Source organism: Daldinia caldariorum, assembly GCF_022478825.1.
Source record: "Daldinia caldariorum strain CBS 122874 unplaced genomic scaffold F4812scaffold_4, whole genome shotgun sequence".
Classification (NCBI taxonomy): Eukaryota; Fungi; Ascomycota; class Sordariomycetes; order Xylariales; family Hypoxylaceae; genus Daldinia; species Daldinia caldariorum.
In genome coordinates, this window is record NW_025953040.1 from 1,255,763 (window position 1) to 1,276,800 (window position 21,038).

Here is a 21,038-nt window from a genome sequence, read left to right on the forward strand (position 1 = left end):
GTGGCATCTCAGCATATGCTATCGACCTCATACGTACCTATGCATACTTCGTATTCCAGTCCGACTTGGCACCTTGCAGGTTACGACAGCATAGCACACTGCGTACACGAGGGACCAGACAGATCCCGGTTTGGGCAGGACGTTTTCCCAACTTCACATGCTACTCGTTAAGCTCTTTTACCTTAGGTAACTTGATTCAGGGGACGTTGATGGTTTGGGAACTTGCTTCTTCCTAGCTTTTGGGTCACGGCCAAAAACTTGACCGGGTTCTGACGTCCTTGTCTTATGATTATATATCCCGTGATATAAACCTTGTTTATTTGTTTACCTATATGATTATGATCATTTTCATTTGTTACTAAGCAACCGGTTCCGAAGATCTTATTTGCCGTTAGCAGCTTTGGTGATTAAGGGGTAACATTAGACGAAGCTATACATAAGGTATATATATATAAGGCTTGTTCAGATCATTTCTTCAATCTATTCGAGAGCAAGCGTAGAACGGAGTTTTAACTTTATATATAACTTTATATACTAGTACCTATACTTTACATGCTGGCTTGGCACATACATATTAGGTATGCAATAGAAGTTGAGTATCACAGAGTAATGCAAGTTTTTATTATTCTTGAATTTTTAAACAACATGAATTGTCAATACTTTATGAACCTAACTATTTTTTTTTATATAAAAATAAAAGCTATCATTAAATTATTATGTGCTTAGGTGATCTTGGTACTTATCCAAGTATGTACATCATTCTGGTGCAAATATATACATGTGCTTACACGTACATGATAATAAATGCTTGCGACAATGAAGCGTCTTTCTTACACTAATAAATCTTCATTGCCAAGCTCTTTTAGGTAGGTATAATCGGTTGGGGTCTCCTGTATCGATAATAGTTAAGGTGGGCGGTGGACCAAGCAGGCAAGGCAGGCTGGGGCAGGGACCCTCAATTAGAATACCTATCAATACAAGTACCTCCTAAGGTAGATACAATGTAGCATGTACTATGACCAACATTATAGGTGGAGCGTCTAGTCTAGCGTCTAGCGTTGCTTAAAAGAGCTAAGCACGTTTTCATGTAAAATCTGCCACACCCATACATAGTAGAGACCCAGTAGCGGCACCACCCCACCATTAACCTTTTCTGAAGAGGATTTTAAGCCCTTGGATCATGGTTCAGTAACCGGAAGGTCACGGTCTCCTCGCAAAAGCCAGCAGCAGGAAATTTAATACATAGTAGAATTGTATTGTACATTAGCAACTGCGACAGGTCATTTGCCCTGCTTTTGCATCATCGCGACAATCCAAATTGGAATTTGAAGTTACAGAGGGAGAACAAGACAAAAATTATTTTTCAAGCCCAAAATCTTTCTAACTCTTCAATTTTCATCTTTCTCTCTTTCTCTCTCTCTCAACTTAGATTATTTTTTTCAATTATCGCCAACTGGTCCATCGCCCTTACGACCCCACCATTCCCTAGAGTCGATGTTCCTGACAATCAACTCTTGATCTCTCCCTCTCCCTCTCCCTCTCCCCTCTCTCCTCTCTTCTCCTCCTTCTATTTTTTTTCTTCTTTTAACCACCCAGCGATCATAGGCATCTTATAAAAGTGCCTTCAATCCCAATCCCCGGATTTCGAACGCGCGCGTAATCCGAGATTCTTATTTCCTTGCCGCCCATCATGGCGTGGCAGCCCTCGCCCGAGTCCTTGAGCACTCTCGCTGCTTGTCTCAAGGACTCTCTCAGCGGTTTCGACAAAGCTGCGCAGAAACAGGCCGAGATTGTAAGAAATAGCTCTCCCAATACCCGATACCTGACCAGGCTATAGCTATGGTTGCATCTATTAATAGTCGTAGCAATTCGAGCTAATACGAAGCTTCTCTTTTGTAGATGCTCACGCAAGCGAAGTCGTCTCCCGATATTAACAACTACCTGGTCTACCTGTTCTCCAGTCAAGAACCTCCAAGTGGCCTGCAGTGCTCACCTGAAGACTACTTTCTCATACGCTCGTCCGCTGCGATCATGCTGAAAAATAACATTAAGACGAGCTCCAAAGAAGTTTCCGATAGCAGCCTGACTTTGATCAAGATGGGTATCCCTATGTGTTTGCAAGACAAGAATGCCCAGATCCGTAACTACGCAGGTGTTATCGCGACTGAGATGATTCGGCGAGGCGGTATTATGAGTTGGCCCGAGTTACTACCAGAACTCTTGAAGATGATTGGCAACGAGAGTGGTCAAGTCACGAACGAGGCACAAGAAGGCGCTACGGCAGCCATGGCTAAGATTTGTGAAGATAACTTCAAGATGCTGGAGCGCGAGCTGAACGGCGAACGGCCGCTTAACTTCATTCTCCCCAAGTTGATCCAGGCTACTAAGAGCCCGTTGCCCAAGGTTCGCGCCCATGCCTTGACCGCCATCAACGTCTTTACCGCTCGAAAATCTCAGGCCATGCTCAACTCCATCGACGACTTGCTCCAGCACTTATTTGCGCTCGCAACAGATTCCAGCAACGACGTGCGACGGCAGGTATGTAGGGCATTCGCTCAGTTGGTTGAATCTCGCCCGGACAAGATCCAGCCTCATCTCCCTGGCCTTGTCGATTACATCATTACCCAACAGCAGAGTGACGACGAGGACCTGGCTACTGATGCTGCCGAGTTCTGGCTTACGGTGGGTGAGCACGAGCATCTTTGGCATTCCCTGAGTCCGTACATCGGCAAGATCATCCCGGTCCTTCTTGATTGCATGGTATATAGCGCTGAGGATATTGCGCTCCTCGGTGGTGCGTCTGACGACGAGGATGAAGAGGATCTCGAGAAAGATATAAAACCCCAATTTGCCAAAAAGCAATCGGCGCGACAAGCCAACAAAGACGGATCTGCCGATGCCGCTCAGAACGGAAACGCTTATGAGAAATTAGCTAGCATGGATGATGACCTGGAGGAGGGTGAGATTGACGATTTTGATGATGGGGATGACGCAAGTCCGGATGAGCGTTGGACCCTCCGAAAGTGCTCTGCGGCTGCACTGGATGTCTTCGCTCGCGATTTTAAGGATCCGGTATTCGAGTCCATCATGCCGTACCTCAATAAAAATATCAGGCACACTGACTGGCCGTACCGAGAGGCCGCAGTGCTCGCCTTTGGTGCTGTTGCGGAAGGCTGTATGAATGTTGTCACGCCTCACCTCCCTCAGTTGGTACCTTATTTGATCTCTCTCTTGAATGATCCTGAGCCCGTGGTTCGACAAATTACCTGCTGGACGTTGGCTCGCTATTCTTCCTGGGCCGCGGATCTGACGGATCCGCAACAAAAACAACTTTACTTCGAGCCGATGATGGAAGGTATCTTGACAAAAATGTTGGATAGCAACAAGAAGGTACAAGAAGCTGGCGCGTCAGCCTTTGCTAATTTGGAGGAGAAGGCCGGAAAGAAATTAGAGCCTTACAGCCTTCCAATCATTCAACAATTTGTCCGCTGCTTCAAGAAGTACAAGGACAGGAACATGTATATCCTCTATGACTGTGTACAAACACTGGCTGAGAGCATAGGGCCCGTCTTAGCCCAGCCCAATCTCGTCAACGAACTAATGCCCGCGCTCATCGAGAGGTGGACCAAGGTATCGGATCAGTCTCGAGAACTGTTCCCATTGTTGGAATGCTTGTCATATGTTGCTATGGCGTTGAACGATGCCTTTACCCCTTACGCGCAGCCAATCTTCGTTCGCTGTGTCAACATCATTCATCAAAACCTGGAAGCGTCTCTTGCGTTGACAAATGATCCAACCGTCGAGGCGCCAGACAAAGATTTCTTAATTACGAGCTTAGATCTCCTCAGTGCCATCATACAGGCACTAGAGCCGGCAAAGTCTTCTAAGCTGGTCCAGGAGTCTCAATCCACATTTTTCGAACTCCTTACCTTCTGCATGGAAGACCCGACAGATGAAGTGCGACAATCAGCATATGCACTTCTCGGAGACTGTGCGAAGTATGTGTTCGAGCAGCTACAACCGTCGCTACCCAACATTTTCCCGGTGCTTTTAAAACAACTGGACCTGGATGACATAATCGATGAAGAGATTGACAACGGATTCGGGATTATTAATAACGCCTGTTGGTCCGCAGGTGAAATCGCCATTCGACACAAGTCTAATATGGCACCTTACGTACCCGAGCTTTTCCAACGCTTCTTAGAAATAATAACCAATCCGGGTATCCCCAAGGGAGTAACTGAAAATGCCGCGATCGCTCTGGGGCGACTTGGACTTGGAAATGGCGAGCTTCTGGCGCCGCAGTTAGCCAACTTTGCTGAAGATTTCCTCCTCTCCATGGACGAGGTGGACCCGTCAGACGAGAAGGCGACTGCATTCCGAGGATTCACTGCTATTGTCGAGAAGAATCCCATGGCCATGGAAAAATCCCTCTTGCACTTTTTCACTGCAATCGCCCGGTACAGAGACCTAAAATTGCGCAGTGAAACTAAGAACGGCCTCCATGAGGATTTCCAAAAGGTAAGGCGGTCACGACTGTCTATCCGATGAAGTAATAGCTAACGAAGAGTTTAGGCCATCGGCATTTACCGTCAGATTATCCCTCAGTTTGACCAATTTCTCAGCCAATTGCAACCTCAGGATCAACAGACGTTACGAACGACGTATGCTTTTTGAATAAAGCGTTACTGATAGCGGTGTGTGTTATTGGGCCCAACAGGACTTGCGTGAGGTCGTGAGCGGATTGACTTCCATGTCTTCCGGTACTTGATTACCATAGGCGATATATCAAGCTCAGGATCAGGATTGACTTGCCATCTCGCAGAAACTATTGCCAGTTTGAACAGGGCGGGAATATCGACAGCAATTGGTACCCGCGGATCTGGAATCCGCATCAAGACGTGTGTTGCCATACAGAAACAGAAACCCCTTAGCTTATCGACCAGCGTATCTGTTGCAAAATTTGGAGGAAGGGTAAAACAGGGGTTACGCGCAAGGCGTAAAAAAACGTTAGCATTTTTCTAATGGATACGGGAATGGCGGTCCAGCCGTTGATGATGAAAACAAGCCACGCATAGGGACGAATGATGAATAGCATGGCAATGTCGACGGCATAACAAACAAATACCGTCGGGTTGGTAATTTAGGCCTGAACGGACTTTTTTTCTTTTTCTTCTTGCGCTCATATGCGAGAGAGAGAAAAGAGAAAAAGATCAGGTGCCAGGAAACTTTTGCTACGTTTTTTACCAAAATAAAACCACAAGTAGATAGTCACGTAGTTAGATAGATTAGCATAGCAATTTCTCCCACCATACAACCAACCTTCCGTTCTCCCCCTTGATCTTCTTTTCTCTTTCTCTTTTGTCTCTATGGAGATATGAGAGAGAGAGAGAGAGCGAAGATTATCATCATCATTATCACCACTACCATTAGGTACCTAGGTAGCTATTCGAAAACGTAGAAAAAAATCGAAGAAAGTGCGCCATAACCTACAGTATTTGTTATTCAGGAACTTCAGATGAGGGGAATAGAACGTGAAATGTGCGTGATGATAAATAAATAACAATGAGCTCTTGACACCCGAGCCCGAGTCGTTCGGGCTTCCAGATTGGAAGTTTATTAGGCTCAATTGTAACCCACCGAAGAGACTGACTGACTTCTTGCACATTACAAGTCACGATGCTACCAATGAAGCCGTTACTCCTTGGCATCTACGACATCCGCACATCATCTAACTTGATACAAAATATAGAGGAAGTTAAATACGATTTTTTTTTTTTGAGATGTCGAACTCTCTCTACTATATTGTGTTATACTTTGGCTACCTAGGTAGATATTCCTGTATCGCGGTAGGACATGATTCCCTCGCACACGGAAGTCGAATAGTAGAATATAATACATACGATAGTTGAAGCATCCAAAGGCCATGCCCATGCTTAACTACTTACTTATAGTTACCAACCACCTCGACCCCGGTAGTCCCAGCCCCCACGATGTCCATGTCCACGGTAATCCCCTCTTCCCCCTCTCCCGTACTGCTGGAAGCCACCACGAGGCTGTTGTTGCTGCTGCTGCGGAGGCTGTCCGGGCGGCGGCGGAGGAGGCACAGGCCATCCTCCCATCGCTATGTTAGGCATCCAATTTGGCGGCATGTTGGGCGGGATCGGAGGTGGCGGGGGCCATTGGCCCTGATAATTTTGTGGCGGAAGAGGAGGTGGCGGTACCATGAACGGGCTGAGGTCAGGGGGTAACGGGGGAAAGGACTGTGGGAAAGGGGGTGGAGGCGTAGAATGCTGCTGGTATTGAGGGTTTGGATGGGGCGGCTGATTTGGAAAACCGGGTAGCTGCCTTCCGGTTGGATTTGCGAAGTGAGGGGGATCATATGACCGCGGAGGTGGCGGTGGACTCCTTCCCTTGGATTGCGTGTTTGGCTGGTCGTATTGTCGATTCTCTGAGCGGGAGCGGGAACGAGAACGAGATCTCGAACTACTGTATGATCTTCGTCGATAACGGTCTCTGCTATAACTACGTTTGCGACTTGGGCTTCGGCTTTTACTACGGCTCTCCGAGTTGGATACACGACGTCGCTTGTACGCAGGCCGCGATGGACTTCGAGATGAATTTCTTGATCGTGAATGCGAACGAGTCGTACTGCGTCCGCGTTGGCTATTTCCAGAGACGCTGGTCTTCTTGCGACGCTGTTTCATCTTTTCACAGAATGCACGAGACCAGCCATAGTAGCTGTCTCCATCGATAACCTCTCCAGTGATCTCATCAAGCACAACCCTCTGTCCTAGCTGATCGACATCTTCAGTTTGCTGGCTAGCGTCTCGCCGACCTCTACTGTAAATACGATCCACATCAACCAACAAGTCTTGGACGGCTTTGATTAATTTTTCGTCGGCGGGGCCGGCAACAAATTGTAAAGGTTTGATCATGTCCGGGTTCATTGGTCTCGTAGAGTCAGGTTCGATGGCGGGCAGCCAGTTCGCTGCAGGTAAGTCGTACCATGATGCGGTAGCATCGCCATGCATAGCTGGCATGATGAACGGGGCATCCTTAGAAGATCTTGCACCCGTGGCTCGGGTGCCGTCAACAGGTGTATCATCATTGGGGGCCGAATACGGTGCTTCCTGGGCGATAGTCCGAAGTTTCTGAACAAAGATATCCGAAAAGTACTGTTTCTCCCCCCAGAGGTCTATCAGGCCTACTATTTTCTTGGAATGCTTCGGACAGTTTTGGAACGCTGCAGCGAGTTGGATAATATCTGGGATAGTGGGCTCTAACTGTTGCGCGAAACTGGTATTCCGGTCCCGGATATGGACATGGTACAGCGTGTCATTGAGAAGGTAGAGGATATGAAGACGTTTACGTTTCGAAGAAGGCTCGCGGGCTTGTCTGCTAGCGGCAAGATCCAGAGAGAAGGATTTGGCCAATGCCGTCAGGTATTTCCCTAAGGCAGTGATTCTAGCAGGGGACTGGACCAGGTTCTTCAGTATCCAATGCTTGCTTTTCTATGCGGTGACCGTTTAGCTGTCGCACGAGACACCAAGTTTCAAAAGATTGTGTTGCTCAAACCTGAACATTGGGCGGGGAGCATCGCGAGATGGTCGCGTCAAGAAGCTGAAGAAACTCGTCAATCTCGCCGCGCGAACATGATGTCGGATCCGGACGTAGGAGAACCGCGGAGAAGGATACTCTAGCTATAGCTAGCTGTGTAGACGCCATTATTTTATTATAATAAAATGGTTATGGGAATAATCTCGCGAGAGGACATTACTGCCAAAGTTTGATTTTGGCGATGGTGAGAACCTTAAGGTAGGTGGTAGGTGGTAGCTAGTAGCTGCTAACCAAGTTGTAGAGAAGTAAGTAGTTGAATCGAGGAACGAATGATGAGATGAGATTGGAATTCTAAGAATTCTAGGAAGCTCGGCAAAGATGCAAGGCTTTTCCATTTGATTGGTTACTTGAGCAGATTTCAACTCTGACCTGCAGCGCTAACCATACCGAGCTAGATTACGGACGCTTGGTGCAGGTGCAGTTACCTACACTGCTACAGTGCATATTGGACCCATTCTTCTGGAGGGTAGGTACCTAAGTACCTGGGATTTGCGATACTTACCTAGTACCTCCCGTTGACGTTTTCACCTCATCTCTCTTTTAGGTCCTTTTGGCCCGTCGTTCGGCATAATAATTACCCAACCATCAACTCGGATAGCCGTAAAGTTTAACCTCGTTTGTACGAATCCAACCTCGAATCTAATCAGACGTGAGGGAATTCGGAGAAAAGAGACCCATGGCGTACATCAAAGGTGTCTGAAGTTTTCAAGCTTCCAAACTACCGAATTGCCCAACCAACAAATAAGTCATATCAATATCAAGATACCATTGCTATCATGCCCATCTTTTGAAATGGAGTTGTTTTTCACCCGTCTCTTCTAAATAAAATAGTATTGTGTACATGCCTTGTTTTCATAATGTTCATCATAGGGTATACCCAGCTTTAGTCTCCCATTCACACCTAAGAGAATCGATCGCCTTTAGGACTCGTATACGGCGTGCTACTCTCGTACTTGCTCTTTTCTATTACTTGTTGCTTTTCTGTAGCTGGAGCATGCCGAGTTGGTGCTGGATCACGGCTTGCTTCTTGGCTCGGCGACCCAACTGCATCAGTTCTGGCTGGCGTGCCATTTCCGTTCGTAGTACCGCCCATTGTGGACGAGGAGACTGGCTTCTTGGAGATATTCTCAGAGTACTCGAGAGAGTCTATCATCTGCTTCTTTCGGCGGGTTTCCTCGAGGCGCGCAGCCCTATCGGCATTGATGCTCTTCTTCGCAAAGTAGTACGCTCCCGCGCCAGCTATGACATGGGTGAGAACAAAATCCACAGTGGCGCAGCTTTGATATAAGTAAACCTACCAAGGCAAAGGGAACCCCATCCCGCCCTGTGTGAGAAAACATTTGACGATCAGTAAGACAATTCACCAGGTGGCGCAACCGTTGCAATTACCTACCAGAATGATTTGACCTAAAAGACAGCGTTAGAATCATTGCGCCGACCAGACTTAGCGTCCTTTTCGAAGATCAGGTACGTACTGTGTTCATCTTGAACCCTTAGTATAATTGCTGGGCCGGGCTTCTTTGCTTTCACGATTGTGTAAACGGGAAGAAAAAAAAAGTTAGAGGTGGGCAAGTATGCGAACGTGGGAGGCTGAAAAGAGTTAAAAAATTATTAAAACCATAAAATACCATAAAGATCATAAATAAAAATGGTACAGTCATAAAGTGGTACGTTTTTTTGTTTTACCATGTCCCGCTATCAGGTCAGAATAGAAAAGAGTACAACTAGTAAGTACAGCCCTGCAGGCACTCCCGTCCTGTCCTTCTAGCATAGGTACATTTTCGTGGATGACCAACTTTTTTTTTTTTTTTTTTTTTTTTCAGCCACATCCGCGTTTAGGTAGGCCGGGGTTCAGCGTTTGGGGTACCCGGTATCCGTAACCGGGACTCAATAACAGGGCCTATGACATGCGATAGGCCGGCACCTGCCAACTTCACTCAGCCTTGGGATGCTTATTTTTATCGACAATAGATGGACAAATTCACTTCGGTCCTATATTACGTATCTAGGTACCTAGGCAGGTACCTAGGTCCTACATAACTGGATGCATAATGTAGGTACACATCCTAGCGTGAGAGAACGATGTGGACTAAAAATGACAGAGTTTAATGCTGCGTCCAAGAATATTACGTAGGGTAAGGTTATGAATACAGATGTTACGTACACTATGAATAATTAAGCTTGTACAATACTACATGTACAACTTGTACACCTCCATTTTGTTCCAAATCTAATTTATAAACGGGAAAATCCAATGCGCCGCCTAAAGATCTGCAAATTTGGTAGCACAAGTAGTACAAGTAGCCACTCACTAGAGGTTTCGCATGCCTTGGTCTCAACCTGGTACTGACTGTCAATTGGTACGAACTCCAAAGGAGAACCCAAATTAAAAACGCTCGTTAACATTTAGAAGAACTGCGTAACGCGTATTTTAATCTAGTCCAACTCCGAAATAATAACTTTCCATTCGTATAACCACATGCACGATTACTTCTCCGGAACTGGACCTTATTCACTATTATTTATTGACTTTTATTTTTATTTTCATTTTGTTTGGGTTGTGACAGCGTTGCAACGCCCTGCGTTCTGCGTTCTGCATTCTGCGGAACCTCAACGCTGGAACCCTGAACTACAATAAACCAAACAGAAAAGCCGAAACATGATTATAACTAGCGACCGAAATATCCCATCAATAATTACAATATTTGGTCTAACAGCATCGTCTTTCTTATCCAACCAGAATTATACAGTCTAATACTGGCCACGTGCTCATTCATTCGTTGGCACTCTCTGGAAGATCTACACCGAGCACGAAACAGCCGCCATTCAACCAACCCCTTACTCACCTTGACCTTGACCTTTACCTCGACCTCTGTCGCTAAAAGTCTTACCGTTCGAGAGGCTACCAGGCTACCAGGCTACCAAGCTACCAAATTGTCTTATTAGATGATCCTGGGAGAATAGGAAGTTTATTCGGTTCAGTAATGAATGCCGTGGGAGCACCAGGGACGGCATATTGTAGGCTTATAGAGATTGCCCCTCATCATCATGGAGTCAAACGGTCAAGATGGACCTGACGACTCATCCTTGGTAAGGTCTCCTCCCTCCCCAATGCTATGTAAATATGTTGCGATACTGACTATAATTATAGAAACCAGTCTCGTCCTTAAGGTCCCATTTCGAGAATATGAACAAGCCCAAAGATGGCTCAGCAACATCTACTCAATCTCAACCCCCACCTACGACGCGAAATCAGTCGCCATCCCCAAAGCCTCCCCCGATTCCCGAGACGAGACCTACCCGGAGTATAAATATACCACATGATAGTGGAAGACCGAAGCCAAAGGAGATCCTGGATACTGCAGGTCTTCATTCTACCCAAATCGCGAACTCCTCGCCGTTAAGCCCTAGACCTATCAGACCCCCTTCCGTCCTGATTGAGCCGCCTCACTCACCACCGAAAGCAAGACCGCTTTCCATCCTGCAAAGCGATACAAATGCTCACCTTTTACCCAATTCTTCAAAAGCCCCCAATGCCCCCATTTCTTCGTCGCCTCAGCCGTTAAAGATTTCTAGTCGACCGCATACTCCTATACTTGAGCCTGGCCGATCCCCTAGATTTCCTGCTGCTCAACCGCCCTCACCACCTCCTCCACGAAGATCAGCTGAGCTTAGAAGAGAACGCGAATTTAGGGCGTCACCACCGGTTCCTCCGCCCGTGAATCGCGCCGAAAAGCCAGCTAATAGACTTTCAAGGCTGATGGAAAATGCAAACAAGCTGTCATTGACACATCAGATTGCAGAGAAACGTTCGCCGTTTAATAGCCCTCCTTCAGACGCTAGCAGTCCTGATCGTGATGAACCGCCAGTTCTCCCAAATCGACCAGCACGGCCGACAGTTCAAACGACCGTGCCGAGAACCAGCGCACTGCCGTCAGGCTTCGACCCTCCCCCGGTTCACCATACGATTGCAACCATCCGTCGAGACCACGAAATCAATGGAAATGCTAGATCACCTGTCACTCCCCAGCTCGCAGAAGATCGACCCACTCTCCCGGCTCGACCCCAGACTGTGACGGATCCAGTTTCTGCCCGCATTCCAGCAAATCCAGCTACCAGGCCGCCACCTCGACCTCCGAGACCTGTTGTGGCTACTAATAATGCAAACAATGAAAGTCCCCTGTCTCCTCAACCTAAACGTGTAGTTTCAACACCAACTACTCAATTCGCGCCACCCCCATCACGTCCTCAGGGAAGGTCCTTAGCAGTAGACAGATACCCAGAAAAACCCACAGTCGAGTATCGTGATTCTACGAGAAGAATAGCTGCTGATGCAGAGAGCCGCATTCCAGAATCCCCAGGCCCCACTCCCGCGAGCCAAGTAGAAATTGTGACTCAATTTCCGGATACTACTAAAGTAAACCGGCGGCCGCCTTTTATCAAGCAAGGGACTCATGAAATTTGCACCAAGTATGATACGAGGAAATTTGATGTTTGCGGACAGTACGTATGTACTACTGGTCACCTCACCCGAGTCTGGAACCTGCTTGACGGCGAGCTCCTCATGAGCTTCGCACATGGGGAGGGGATTAAAGCGACAGCCGTGGCATTTAAACCTACGGCGGATATGCAAGATGAAGGGACACGAATTTGGATCGGCAACAGTGTTGGCGAGATTATCGAAGCCGATGTCACATCTCGTGGTATTACCGAGAGCAAGACGAACGCTCATGGTCGGTACGAAATAGTCAAGATATACAGGCACTATAATGAGATGTGGTCTCTGGACGAAGGGGGTACCTTGCACGTCTGGGGACCGGAGAGCGACGGGGTCCCCAATCTAAGTGGCAATCCTCATCAAACCTATAGATTGCCCAAAGGACACACCTTTTCGATGGTAGTCGAAGAAGATTTGTGGCACGCAACAGGCAAAGAACTCCGCATCTTTACACCGACCACCGGCGGTCGAAATCAACTGCAAGTCCTTATGAGGCCTCTAGTATCAGAAGGGGCGGGCGAAATCACGTCCGGAGCTCTTCTTAAATCGCAGCCTGGGAAAGTGTTCCTCGGTCACAGCGACGGCAAAGTCAGCATCTACTCTCAAAAAGATTATACATGCCTCAGCGTGCTCAATGTCAGCTCCTACAAGATTAATTCTCTAGCCGGTGTGGGTGGTTATATGTGGGCAGGCTTCAATAACGGGAAGATATGTGTGTACGATGTTACAGAGACACCCTGGGTTTTAAAGAAGGACTGGCAAGCTCACGATAACCCGGTTATCAAAATGATTGCAGATTCGGCGAGCATCTATAAGCTCGATCGCTTCCAGGTCGTTACCCTTGGAGCCGATAATACGATCAAATGTTGGGACGGCTTACTTCAAGATGACTTCTTGGAAAACGAGATGAAGTCTCTCGATTCGCAATATTGTCAATTTGAAGACATCAAACTTCTGGCCATGACGTGGAATGCTGGAGCATCAACCCCAAACAGCTTAAGATACTCAGAGTCCGATGCCATGTTTATGCAAAATCTGCTGCAGTCGAGCGATTCTCCCGATATCCTGATCTTTGGATTCCAGGAGCTTGTCGATCTAGAAGACAAAACCGCGACGGCGAAGCGCTTTTTCAAGCCGAAGAAGAAAGATGCATCGGACCAAGAACGAATGAGCCATCAATATCGAGATTGGAGAGATTTCCTCGTTAGATGTCTGGACGACTATATGCCCGCGGAACATCTCTATCACCTCCTTCACACGGCAACTCTAGTAGGCCTTTTTACTTGCATATTTGTGAAATCGACTCTCCGTGATCGTATACGAAATATCAGCGGCGCCGAGATAAAACGCGGAATGGGAGGCTTGCACGGGAACAAAGGCGCCATTGTTGTGCGGTTCATGGTAGACGATACATCGCTGTGCTTTATCAATTGCCATCTTGCGGCGGGACAATCATCAGCGAACCAGCGACATAACGATATCGCGGCAATTATGGAGAGCGCTCTCCTCCCCGCGGAGCGCGATCCAAGCGTCCGTATCGACAGTTATGTGGGTGGTGGTGACGGCACCATGGTCCTTGATCACGAGTTATGTCTACTTAATGGTGACCTCAATTACCGCATTGATACTATGTCGCGGGATACAGTCGTGATCGCTGTAAAGCAAAATAATCTAGCCAAACTTCTTGAACGGGATCAGCTCCTCGTAGCTCGTCGGAGAAACCCTGCATTCAAGCTTAGGGCCTTTGACGAGATGCATATCGAATTTCCCCCCACGTACAAATACGACGTGGGAACGGACAATTATGACACTAGTGAGAAGAAACGCTCCCCAGCTTGGTGTGATCGCCTCCTTCACCGAGGTTTTGGTAGAATACAGCAACTTGAGTACAGACGGCACGAGGTCCGGGTATCAGACCACCGGCCCGTGAGTGGCCAGTTCAGGTTTACTGTCAAGTCTATCTCACCTAAGAAGCGGACATTAGCTTGGGCGGACTGCCAGCAACGCTTCGAGAACCTCAAGGAGAAGGAGGCAACTGCGGAGAAGTGAGTCTAATCGCATTCCCCCTTCTCCCCCCTTTTAGCGTATATGATACGGTCTCGCTAACATTTTACACAGGCTTTACTATCTTACGAAGGTCATCGGTTACGATTCAGATACGAGCATGAGATTGATACGTGAAAGGGCTGTCAGATAATAGGCCGGTCCGGATTCACGTAGAAGAATAATACGATAGCGAAGCAACCAAGACCAATTCTACAAATAGAGTTGGAAGAGTAAATGACGTGGAAAACGAAGGGATCTGCCAACACCCGAGAGGAAGAGAGAGAGAGAGAGAGAGAGAGACGACGAAGCAGGTTTAATGAAATAGAGAGCCAGCGCGATGATTACCTGTTACAATGTAGCACGATAAAAGGTTAGCAGATCCGCCATCAAAGGTGGACTGTTATTACTGTAATTACTGGTTAGATGGTTGGGCTTATGAGAGATGAATATTGTCGACATTAAGAAGCGACGATAAAGAAAGAATTATCATAGAGAATCAAGAAAAATAATGAATTCCAAAGAGAAACCATCAAGTTCCATCTGTAGGTAGACGTAGGTACCTAGACCTATAGCTAGAGGCTAGCCTGGCCGGCCTGGTAACTTAGGAGGTATGCAGCCATTAATTTTTATAAGTGGCGTCTAGAAATAGATATTGGCAGTACCTACCTAGTAGTACGTAACGGGTTGTCCGTCATCGGTTTGGATTTTGATTGGTCTGTTTCGACCCCATTCCATATATCTCACTTCCCTCCTTTTCTTTTAATCCTAATCTAGATAGATAAGCTAGCACACCATAAAGCCAAAAGCCAACAGAAGGTAAAGACTAGGTAGATACACGCCTACAAGTTAGAGAGTATCGTATCTAAGCATGACTTTCACAAATATCTTAGGAAGCAATTGTACTTCACTATCCACCTTCTTGTATCTACATACATAACCTCAGGTAATCAATACTACTTGTATTTTCCCCTTTAACTTTTTAGTTCAGGTCTTATGTGGAGTCGACCCGTCCTAGCGAACCTAGAAGGTTTACCGATTTTTTTTTCTTCTTCCCGTCTTCTGGTTTTCTTTGACGTAAAAAGGTATTACGAATTTCATGGGTCAGGGTTCCGATATAGCTCTTGGTTTACCGTTTGTGTCGTTCTTTTTTTCTTTCCTTATATCTTAACTGACGGGCTTTGCGATTGATTAGGTTAGGTACCTATATAAGAAAAAGACGGTGGTGAAAGTCAAAAACATTATCTGCTCAATATTAGATATTGCCACTACGCGACTAATAACACAGTAATTGACTACGATAAAAATAGACCCGTGGCACAGACTTGATTGCTTCAGGTAACTTGGGCGCGGCCTGACGGTGTGAAGCGACAACTCATCTCACTTTACTCCGGTAGTTGTCAAACAACTCCGGACGGACGTGCGACGTGCGACGTAGACGGGTCTCTCAGACTGCGTCTCTAGGAAAAGGCCAGGATATATAAATCCGAACGAAGAAAAAAAAAAGGCCGTCCCAAGTTAAGGATATAAGCCTATATAAAAACAAGGCTCAAGGAATCTCTATAGGATATCTCTTGCTCCACCTTAACTGTTTCGACGATGGGGGCCCTTGCAACTGCAGAAGTTACTACATATCCCGAGTCGCGAGTGCTCATCATCATCACCGGAGGCACGATATGCATGCAGCCGTCGGCGAGCGGCCTCGTGCCTGTTGATGGGTTCCTGGATAATGCTATGGCGCCTCGTCTATCGTTTAACGACATGTCGGAAAGAGGTACGTTATATTTCAGTTAACTGAGACAAACATATATGAGATTTGGGAGACAAGGAATACGATTAAAATGAGATACACATCACATCTACGACGAAGTGTTCGATGTGAGATAAGCCAAAACTATAAGGAGATCGACGTTTGGCTACGAAGGTTGAAAAGATGGCTATATGATTCAAGCAAGTCCACTGACGGAGCATAACCATGGAGGTTTTCTCGCTCTGAGGCTGAACTACCTAGTATCTGGTTTAGACAGTATTTCACAGCTGTCAAATTCGCGAAACTGGTTCCTTTATATAATAAGCAAGAAGATAGCTAACTTAACACAGTTCCTCTTACGGCAGTTAAGGACGGGGTCGAGGTCACCATCGATAGTTTACGCACACCCCCGAGTTCATACTCGAGGCACATCCGCTACGGCGCACTCGAATTCTCACCCCTACTGGATTCTTCTAGTATAAGCAGTTTTGGTTGGACCCAGATCGCCACAACCATCAAAGATAACTACCACCTATTCGATGGCTTTGTCGTGCTCCACGGGACTGATTCCTTGGCTTATTCGGCTTCAGCGTTATCCTTCATGTTGGTACGTAACCTAGGTAGACATGGAATCCGTACGGAAATTTGATTTTCAGCTTATCGATGTCGCTGAAACGGGTTTTCTCGGATAGAGTGACAAGTTCCTTTAGGTCTACATAGCTATTACTAACATTTCCAAAACAGGAAGACCTAGGAAAGCCGGTGATCCTGACAGGGTCGCAAGCCTCTATCTTTGCGCTCCAGTCAGACGCCGTCGATAATCTACTCGGCTCCCTCATCATAGCCGGCACCTTCACCATCCCCGAGGTGTGCCTATTCTTCCACCACACGCTGTTCCGCGGAAACCGCACGACTAAGGTCTCGGCGTCCTCGTTCGACGCCTTCGCCAGCCCCAACTGCGAGCCGCTGGCCAAGGTTACTAGCCTCGGCGTCGACGTGAACTGGTCGCTCGTGAGGCGGCCGACGAAGATCGCCCAGTTCCGCGTCACGCCATACGTGGACACGGCGCACGTGGCGTGCGTGCGCATCTTCCCCGGCATCAAGCCTGAGATGGTCGACTCCGTGCTCCGGGTGCCCGAGCTCCGCGGGCTCATCCTCGAGACGTTCGGCATGGGCAACGCGCCCGCGGGCGTCGACGGGAGCCTGACAAAAGTGATCGCGGCGGCCGTCCAGCGAGGGATCATCATCGTCAACGTCAGCCAGTGCACCAACGGCTTCGTGTCCCCGCTGTACGCGCCCGGCTTCGCGCTCGGCCGCGCGGGCGTCGTGTTCGGCCACGACCTCACCTCCGAGGCAGCCCTCACCAAGCTCTCGTACCTCCTCGCGCTCCCGCCCAAAAGCGAGGCCGACCACGCGGCGGAGATCGCCGCCCGCATGAGCACCTCGCTCCGCGGCGAGCTCACCGAGCTCGCGGCCACCACGTCCTTCACGCACCCGCCGGTCGCGGGCCCGGACACTTCGTGGGCGGAGCGGCTGACGGGGCCCGAGGCGGCGTTCACGGCGCTCGGGTACGCGATCGCGTCGGGGAACCTGGGGGCGACGGTCGAGATCCTCGAGGCGGCGGACCGGGACGAAGGCGAGGGCGAGGGGCCGATGGTGCTGCTTCGGCACGCGGACTACATGGGCAACACGGCGGTGCACCTGGCGGCGCTGGGGCCGGAGCCCGAGGTGCTGAAGGAGCTGCTGGTGCGGGGGGCGAGCGTGCATGCGCGCAACCGCGCCAACAACACGCCGCTGTTCCTGGCGCGGCGGGCCGGGAACGAGGGGTGCGTGAAGTTGCTGAGGGAGGCCGGGGGGATGCTGTGGCAGGAGGAGGAGGTGGTGGAAAGGGGGTGAGGCGAGGATTCGATTTCTTTTTCTTTTTCTTGGTGCGTTGACGGGACGGGACGGCAATGTGTTTGTTATACAGGTGGAGATTACCTAAGGATAGATGGGTAGGTACCTACCTAACCTACCCGGCAAAAGAGGGTATGATATACGATGTAGTGCGTGCGATAGAAAGTAGAGCGGATATATTGGGTCGCGGTAGGTATCGCATGTACAAGTAGAGAGTATGGTGCTTGATATAGATAGTAGTGACACAGCGTTTACTAGTATTTAAGGGGAGAAGTATTACTGGAATAGAATCACAGAGAACAGCTACGTGGTGGTGGTGGTGTATGGTATGTAGGTATGTATCAAGATATAGTGGCATAGAAATAGAATAAGACCAAGCGTTTGTTTGATCTGCGATGGGAGATGATATTTATTGTCTGAAGGATTACTTGTTTACCTAGGTATTGTGAGACGGCAGTGAGGAGGCTATCTCAGGTACGTCTCGAAGCTGTTGATTTACATGGCGATCGAGGTTATGTTTGACAGCCGAGAAAAAAAAAAGGAAAAAAAGGATGTCAGATAGAGGTGGCCATATACTAACAGTAGCAATAATATTTATACACTTCACGATTATATGATAATGTTGTAACCTAGCAAGACGTTTATTCAAAACAGAAAAAAAAAAAGGGCGCGAAAAAATGAAATAAAAAAAGTTTGGTTGCTAATCCCAGTTTTCTGGGAAGCATCAGGAATTGAGCCCGATGCGGGGGTCGAACCTTTGAGGTGATGTTAGCATATGAGTGTGAATAACCTCGATTGTGGTTGAGAAGTACATACCCGCAACCTTGAGATTACTATGTGGATAGTAAGAGTCTCACGCTCTACCGATTGAGCTAACCGGGCGACTTGTTGGTGAAAGCTGATTCGTTTTTGCGGTATTTAAAAAGGGTGTGCGCGTGTGTACTGTGTAATGCGCGAGGCCTAACCTTAGGTATTGAGCTAAGGAGGGCCGGTGGGATTTTTTTTTTCTGGGATGGCGGGGAACCATTCGTTGAAGTGGGGGTTTGGGGGTGCTTTTGTGTGCGGGCTAGGTAGGAGTTAGGTTAAGAGAAAAAAAAAAAGTTGGAATTGTGTATAGATGAATACCTAAGGTAAGAAGTATCATCAGATATGTATGACTTTCTCGTATAGTTAACTTGGTTAGAAGTAAGTCAAAGGTAAGTTATGACACCATGTATATAATTGATCATTTTCATAGATATTCTTGAGTACTTTCTTGTTGTGGACTACCTAGGTAGGTAGGTACCTAGGTAACCTACCCCTATAGCGAAGTCATAGGTCTCCCTTTTCTAGTAGGTATTGTCTTGCTTATATGTAACGTCTGTTATGAGGTGGTAATACCTGTCATGATATTAGCTTGATATAAATCAACCTTCATTGAGAGGGAAGGAATAATTCGTATACAATATTTATAGTACTTCATGAGCACATATTAGATAATCAAGTAATATGAGAAACTAGGACTACTCATACTGTAAGACCTCACTGTCTATGAAAGATTATATCTTGGATTGTTCCCTTCGGTATTACATCCTCTGCTAGGTCAACCATAACTCCAAGGCCTGTATGAGTAAAATCATGGGACTGCCTATTCAACCCGGCAACGAAAGCATACTCTCACGAGAACTTGCAAATATTCTCTAGCCCGTAGAGTGCTAACTGGTATATAACACTATCGTGCAAGCCCCTCCATCAACCAATGGGTCTTCACTCACGAAGAATCCATAGGCCGCTTGGCCCAATGGTAAGGCGTCTGACTACGACCGAGCATGTAAAAAACATGATCGAAGGTAATCAGGAGATTCTGGGTTCGAGCCCCAGGGTGGTCACTTCTATTTTTTTGGTCTCATCCTCTCTACTCTAGAGGTCGAGAATATATGGTGGTTGGGTGGGTAATTGTATCTAGGGTTCGCTTAGGGTTGACGTGATGGAGCCTCTAGGATTCCAATGATGGTTCTAGGCGTGTTGAGTTCTCAGTTCATAACTTTTTTGGGCCCACGCAGCAAGGATAGGTAGCGTAAAAGATACTCTTGGGGGAACTTATTATTCTGGGAATAACACGAATTCGCCAGATCCCAATAGACATACATCACTTGTTTCCCATAGTACCTACGAAGTAGGCTTTCCAGATATGATTGAGAACGTAACGTAAGCGTATAATGGAGATTGTATGCTGGCTACCTATTAGATAACTTTGATAACTGTATGCAACGGGTACATAATATGTATATACTATACACGCGTCCAGGGATGATATTTTTGTCCTCTTTTTTGGGGTTTTGGAATGCGTTGTATTTACCTTATATACCAAAATAGTGGACAATTGGCCAATCATATAAGAGCTTCCGATGACGAAGCTTCCTTTCTAAGTCGCGTGGTCTAATGGTTATGATTTCTCGTTCACATTGATGTGTTCAAAGCTCCGAGAAGGTTCCGTGTTCGATCCACGGCGTGACTAATCTTTTGCTATCCGAGTACTCCGTAGATCGGGATACACGAATACTTTTTACCCTCGCAGCTAAATAGTTGATTTCTTCGGATTATGCTAGTTCGGATCTAGCAAGACCCTTGAGCGGGACTATTCTGTGCTGTGCATGGTTAAAGATGTTGGTTAGCAGGAGTAAAGCCCGTCCGGATTTTAAGTGGAGCACTCACTTTACATGTTAAATATTTAAGCGAATTGTTTAGACTTTTCAATAGACTTCTAAAGTCTTGACATCCTACTTACATGTGTATTTTTTTTGTCCACTCCGCATTGGGGGATTAATAGGGGCACTCTGACCCCTGTCGTCGTATTGCATGACATGGCGTTCTTCCAAGACCGTGTATATGAGCTGACTTCGGTCCCCAAAGGTTATAACGATGATATTGAATTGATAAATCATATTATAATAACTGATATATTCTTATTGGAACTTTGAGACTACCTTAGCATACGTCTGTAGGGAGAAATCTTGAGACTCAGATATTAGTGGATTAAGGTTGCGACGCGTCTACATAGTAGAGGCTGGAGAGGAATCGTCCAGCAATTCTTGTCAGCGAGTCCAACAAGCCAAGTCGAGTCAAATAACCGTGTATATTTGGCTTATACAAGCCAAGTCAAATAATGACGTAATTGAGGCTTATTTGGCTGTATTAGAGGCTTGACTTAAGGCTAGATTCGGAAAAAACAAACCCCGGATGTTCCGATTG

The 21,038-nt window shown here is 47.2% G+C and overlaps 5 protein-coding genes, 2 non-coding genes and 1 pseudogene across 8 annotated transcripts; 5 read left to right on the forward strand and 3 right to left on the reverse strand.

Moving 5' to 3' along the window:
• The first annotated feature begins 1,159 nt into the window (after positions 1 to 1,159).
• On the forward strand, positions 1,160 to 4,804 carry F4812DRAFT_309239 (ARM repeat-containing protein). The gene is made up of 3 exons (XM_047931315.1): positions 1,160 to 1,792; positions 1,900 to 4,521; positions 4,576 to 4,804. Exons 1-3 carry the CDS (start codon positions 1,691 to 1,693, stop codon positions 4,675 to 4,677), a joined length of 2,826 nt encoding a protein of 941 aa, XP_047792311.1. The 5' UTR covers positions 1,160 to 1,690; the 3' UTR covers positions 4,678 to 4,804.
• A 1,028-nt stretch (positions 4,805 to 5,832) lies between these two features.
• On the reverse strand, positions 5,833 to 7,875 carry F4812DRAFT_309285 (uncharacterized protein). Its single transcript, XM_047931317.1, has 2 exons — positions 7,579 to 7,875; positions 5,833 to 7,514 (listed from the first exon to the last, which is right to left on the reverse strand). The coding sequence occupies exons 1-2, from the start codon at positions 7,726 to 7,728 to the stop codon at positions 5,955 to 5,957; spliced, it is 1,710 nt and encodes a 569-aa protein (XP_047792312.1). The 5' UTR covers positions 7,729 to 7,875; the 3' UTR covers positions 5,833 to 5,954.
• A 333-nt stretch (positions 7,876 to 8,208) lies between these two features.
• F4812DRAFT_309256 (uncharacterized protein) lies at positions 8,209 to 9,183 on the reverse strand. The gene is made up of 4 exons (XM_047931316.1): positions 9,096 to 9,183; positions 9,014 to 9,027; positions 8,919 to 8,944; positions 8,209 to 8,859 (listed from the first exon to the last, which is right to left on the reverse strand). The coding sequence occupies exons 1-4, from the start codon at positions 9,102 to 9,104 to the stop codon at positions 8,522 to 8,524; spliced, it is 387 nt and encodes a 128-aa protein (XP_047792313.1). The 5' UTR covers positions 9,105 to 9,183; the 3' UTR covers positions 8,209 to 8,521.
• Positions 9,184 to 9,983: 800 nt separating this feature from the next.
• F4812DRAFT_421157 (DNase I-like protein) lies at positions 9,984 to 14,690 on the forward strand. The gene is made up of 2 exons (XM_047933522.1): positions 9,984 to 10,710; positions 10,772 to 14,690. Exons 1-2 carry the CDS (start codon positions 10,669 to 10,671, stop codon positions 14,165 to 14,167), a joined length of 3,438 nt encoding a protein of 1,145 aa, XP_047792314.1. The 5' UTR covers positions 9,984 to 10,668; the 3' UTR covers positions 14,168 to 14,690.
• Positions 14,691 to 15,556: 866 nt separating this feature from the next.
• Positions 15,557 to 17,865, forward strand: F4812DRAFT_309298 (asparaginase-domain-containing protein). Its single transcript, XM_047931318.1, has 3 exons — positions 15,557 to 15,935; positions 16,262 to 16,518; positions 16,656 to 17,865. The coding sequence occupies exons 1-3, from the start codon at positions 15,761 to 15,763 to the stop codon at positions 17,805 to 17,807; spliced, it is 1,584 nt and encodes a 527-aa protein (XP_047792315.1). The 5' UTR covers positions 15,557 to 15,760; the 3' UTR covers positions 17,808 to 17,865.
• Positions 17,866 to 18,541: 676 nt separating this feature from the next.
• On the reverse strand, positions 18,542 to 18,689 carry F4812DRAFT_t60 (annotated as a pseudogene). The gene has a single exon. The product of its transcript is annotated as a tRNA-OTHER (tRNA).
• An 884-nt stretch (positions 18,690 to 19,573) lies between these two features.
• F4812DRAFT_t57 lies at positions 19,574 to 19,675 on the forward strand. Its single transcript has one exon. It is a non-coding gene; the product is annotated as a tRNA-Arg (tRNA).
• A 539-nt stretch (positions 19,676 to 20,214) lies between these two features.
• On the forward strand, positions 20,215 to 20,304 carry F4812DRAFT_t58. The gene has a single exon. It is a non-coding gene; the product is annotated as a tRNA-Val (tRNA).
• Positions 20,305 to 21,038: the final 734 nt, after the last annotated feature.

Coding starts and splice junctions, on each gene's coding strand:
- F4812DRAFT_309256 (XM_047931316.1), bottom strand. Junction 8,860..8,918: donor ATGGGGTTCCCTTTGCCTTG/GTAGGTTTACTT, acceptor CCCATGTCATAG/CTGGCGCGGGAGCGTACTAC.
- F4812DRAFT_421157 (XM_047933522.1), top strand. CDS start 10,669: ATGGAGTCAAACGGTCAAGATGGACCTGACGACTCATCCTTG. Junction 10,711..10,771: donor GACCTGACGACTCATCCTTG/GTAAGGTCTCCT, acceptor CTATAATTATAG/AAACCAGTCTCGTCCTTAAG.
- F4812DRAFT_309298 (XM_047931318.1), top strand. CDS start 15,761: ATGGGGGCCCTTGCAACTGCAGAAGTTACTACATATCCCGAGTCGCGA. Junction 15,936..16,261: donor TAACGACATGTCGGAAAGAG/GTACGTTATATT, acceptor AACTTAACACAG/TTCCTCTTACGGCAGTTAAG. Junction 16,519..16,655: donor CAGCGTTATCCTTCATGTTG/GTACGTAACCTA, acceptor TTTCCAAAACAG/GAAGACCTAGGAAAGCCGGT.
- F4812DRAFT_309285 (XM_047931317.1), bottom strand. CDS start 7,728: ATGGCGTCTACACAGCTAGCTATAGCTAGAGTATCCTTCTCCGCGGTT. Junction 7,515..7,578: donor GCTCCCCGCCCAATGTTCAG/GTTTGAGCAACA, acceptor GTCACCGCATAG/AAAAGCAAGCATTGGATACT.
- F4812DRAFT_309239 (XM_047931315.1), top strand. CDS start 1,691: ATGGCGTGGCAGCCCTCGCCCGAGTCCTTGAGCACTCTCGCTGCTTGT. Junction 1,793..1,899: donor CGCAGAAACAGGCCGAGATT/GTAAGAAATAGC, acceptor TCTCTTTTGTAG/ATGCTCACGCAAGCGAAGTC. Junction 4,522..4,575: donor TCCATGAGGATTTCCAAAAG/GTAAGGCGGTCA, acceptor CGAAGAGTTTAG/GCCATCGGCATTTACCGTCA.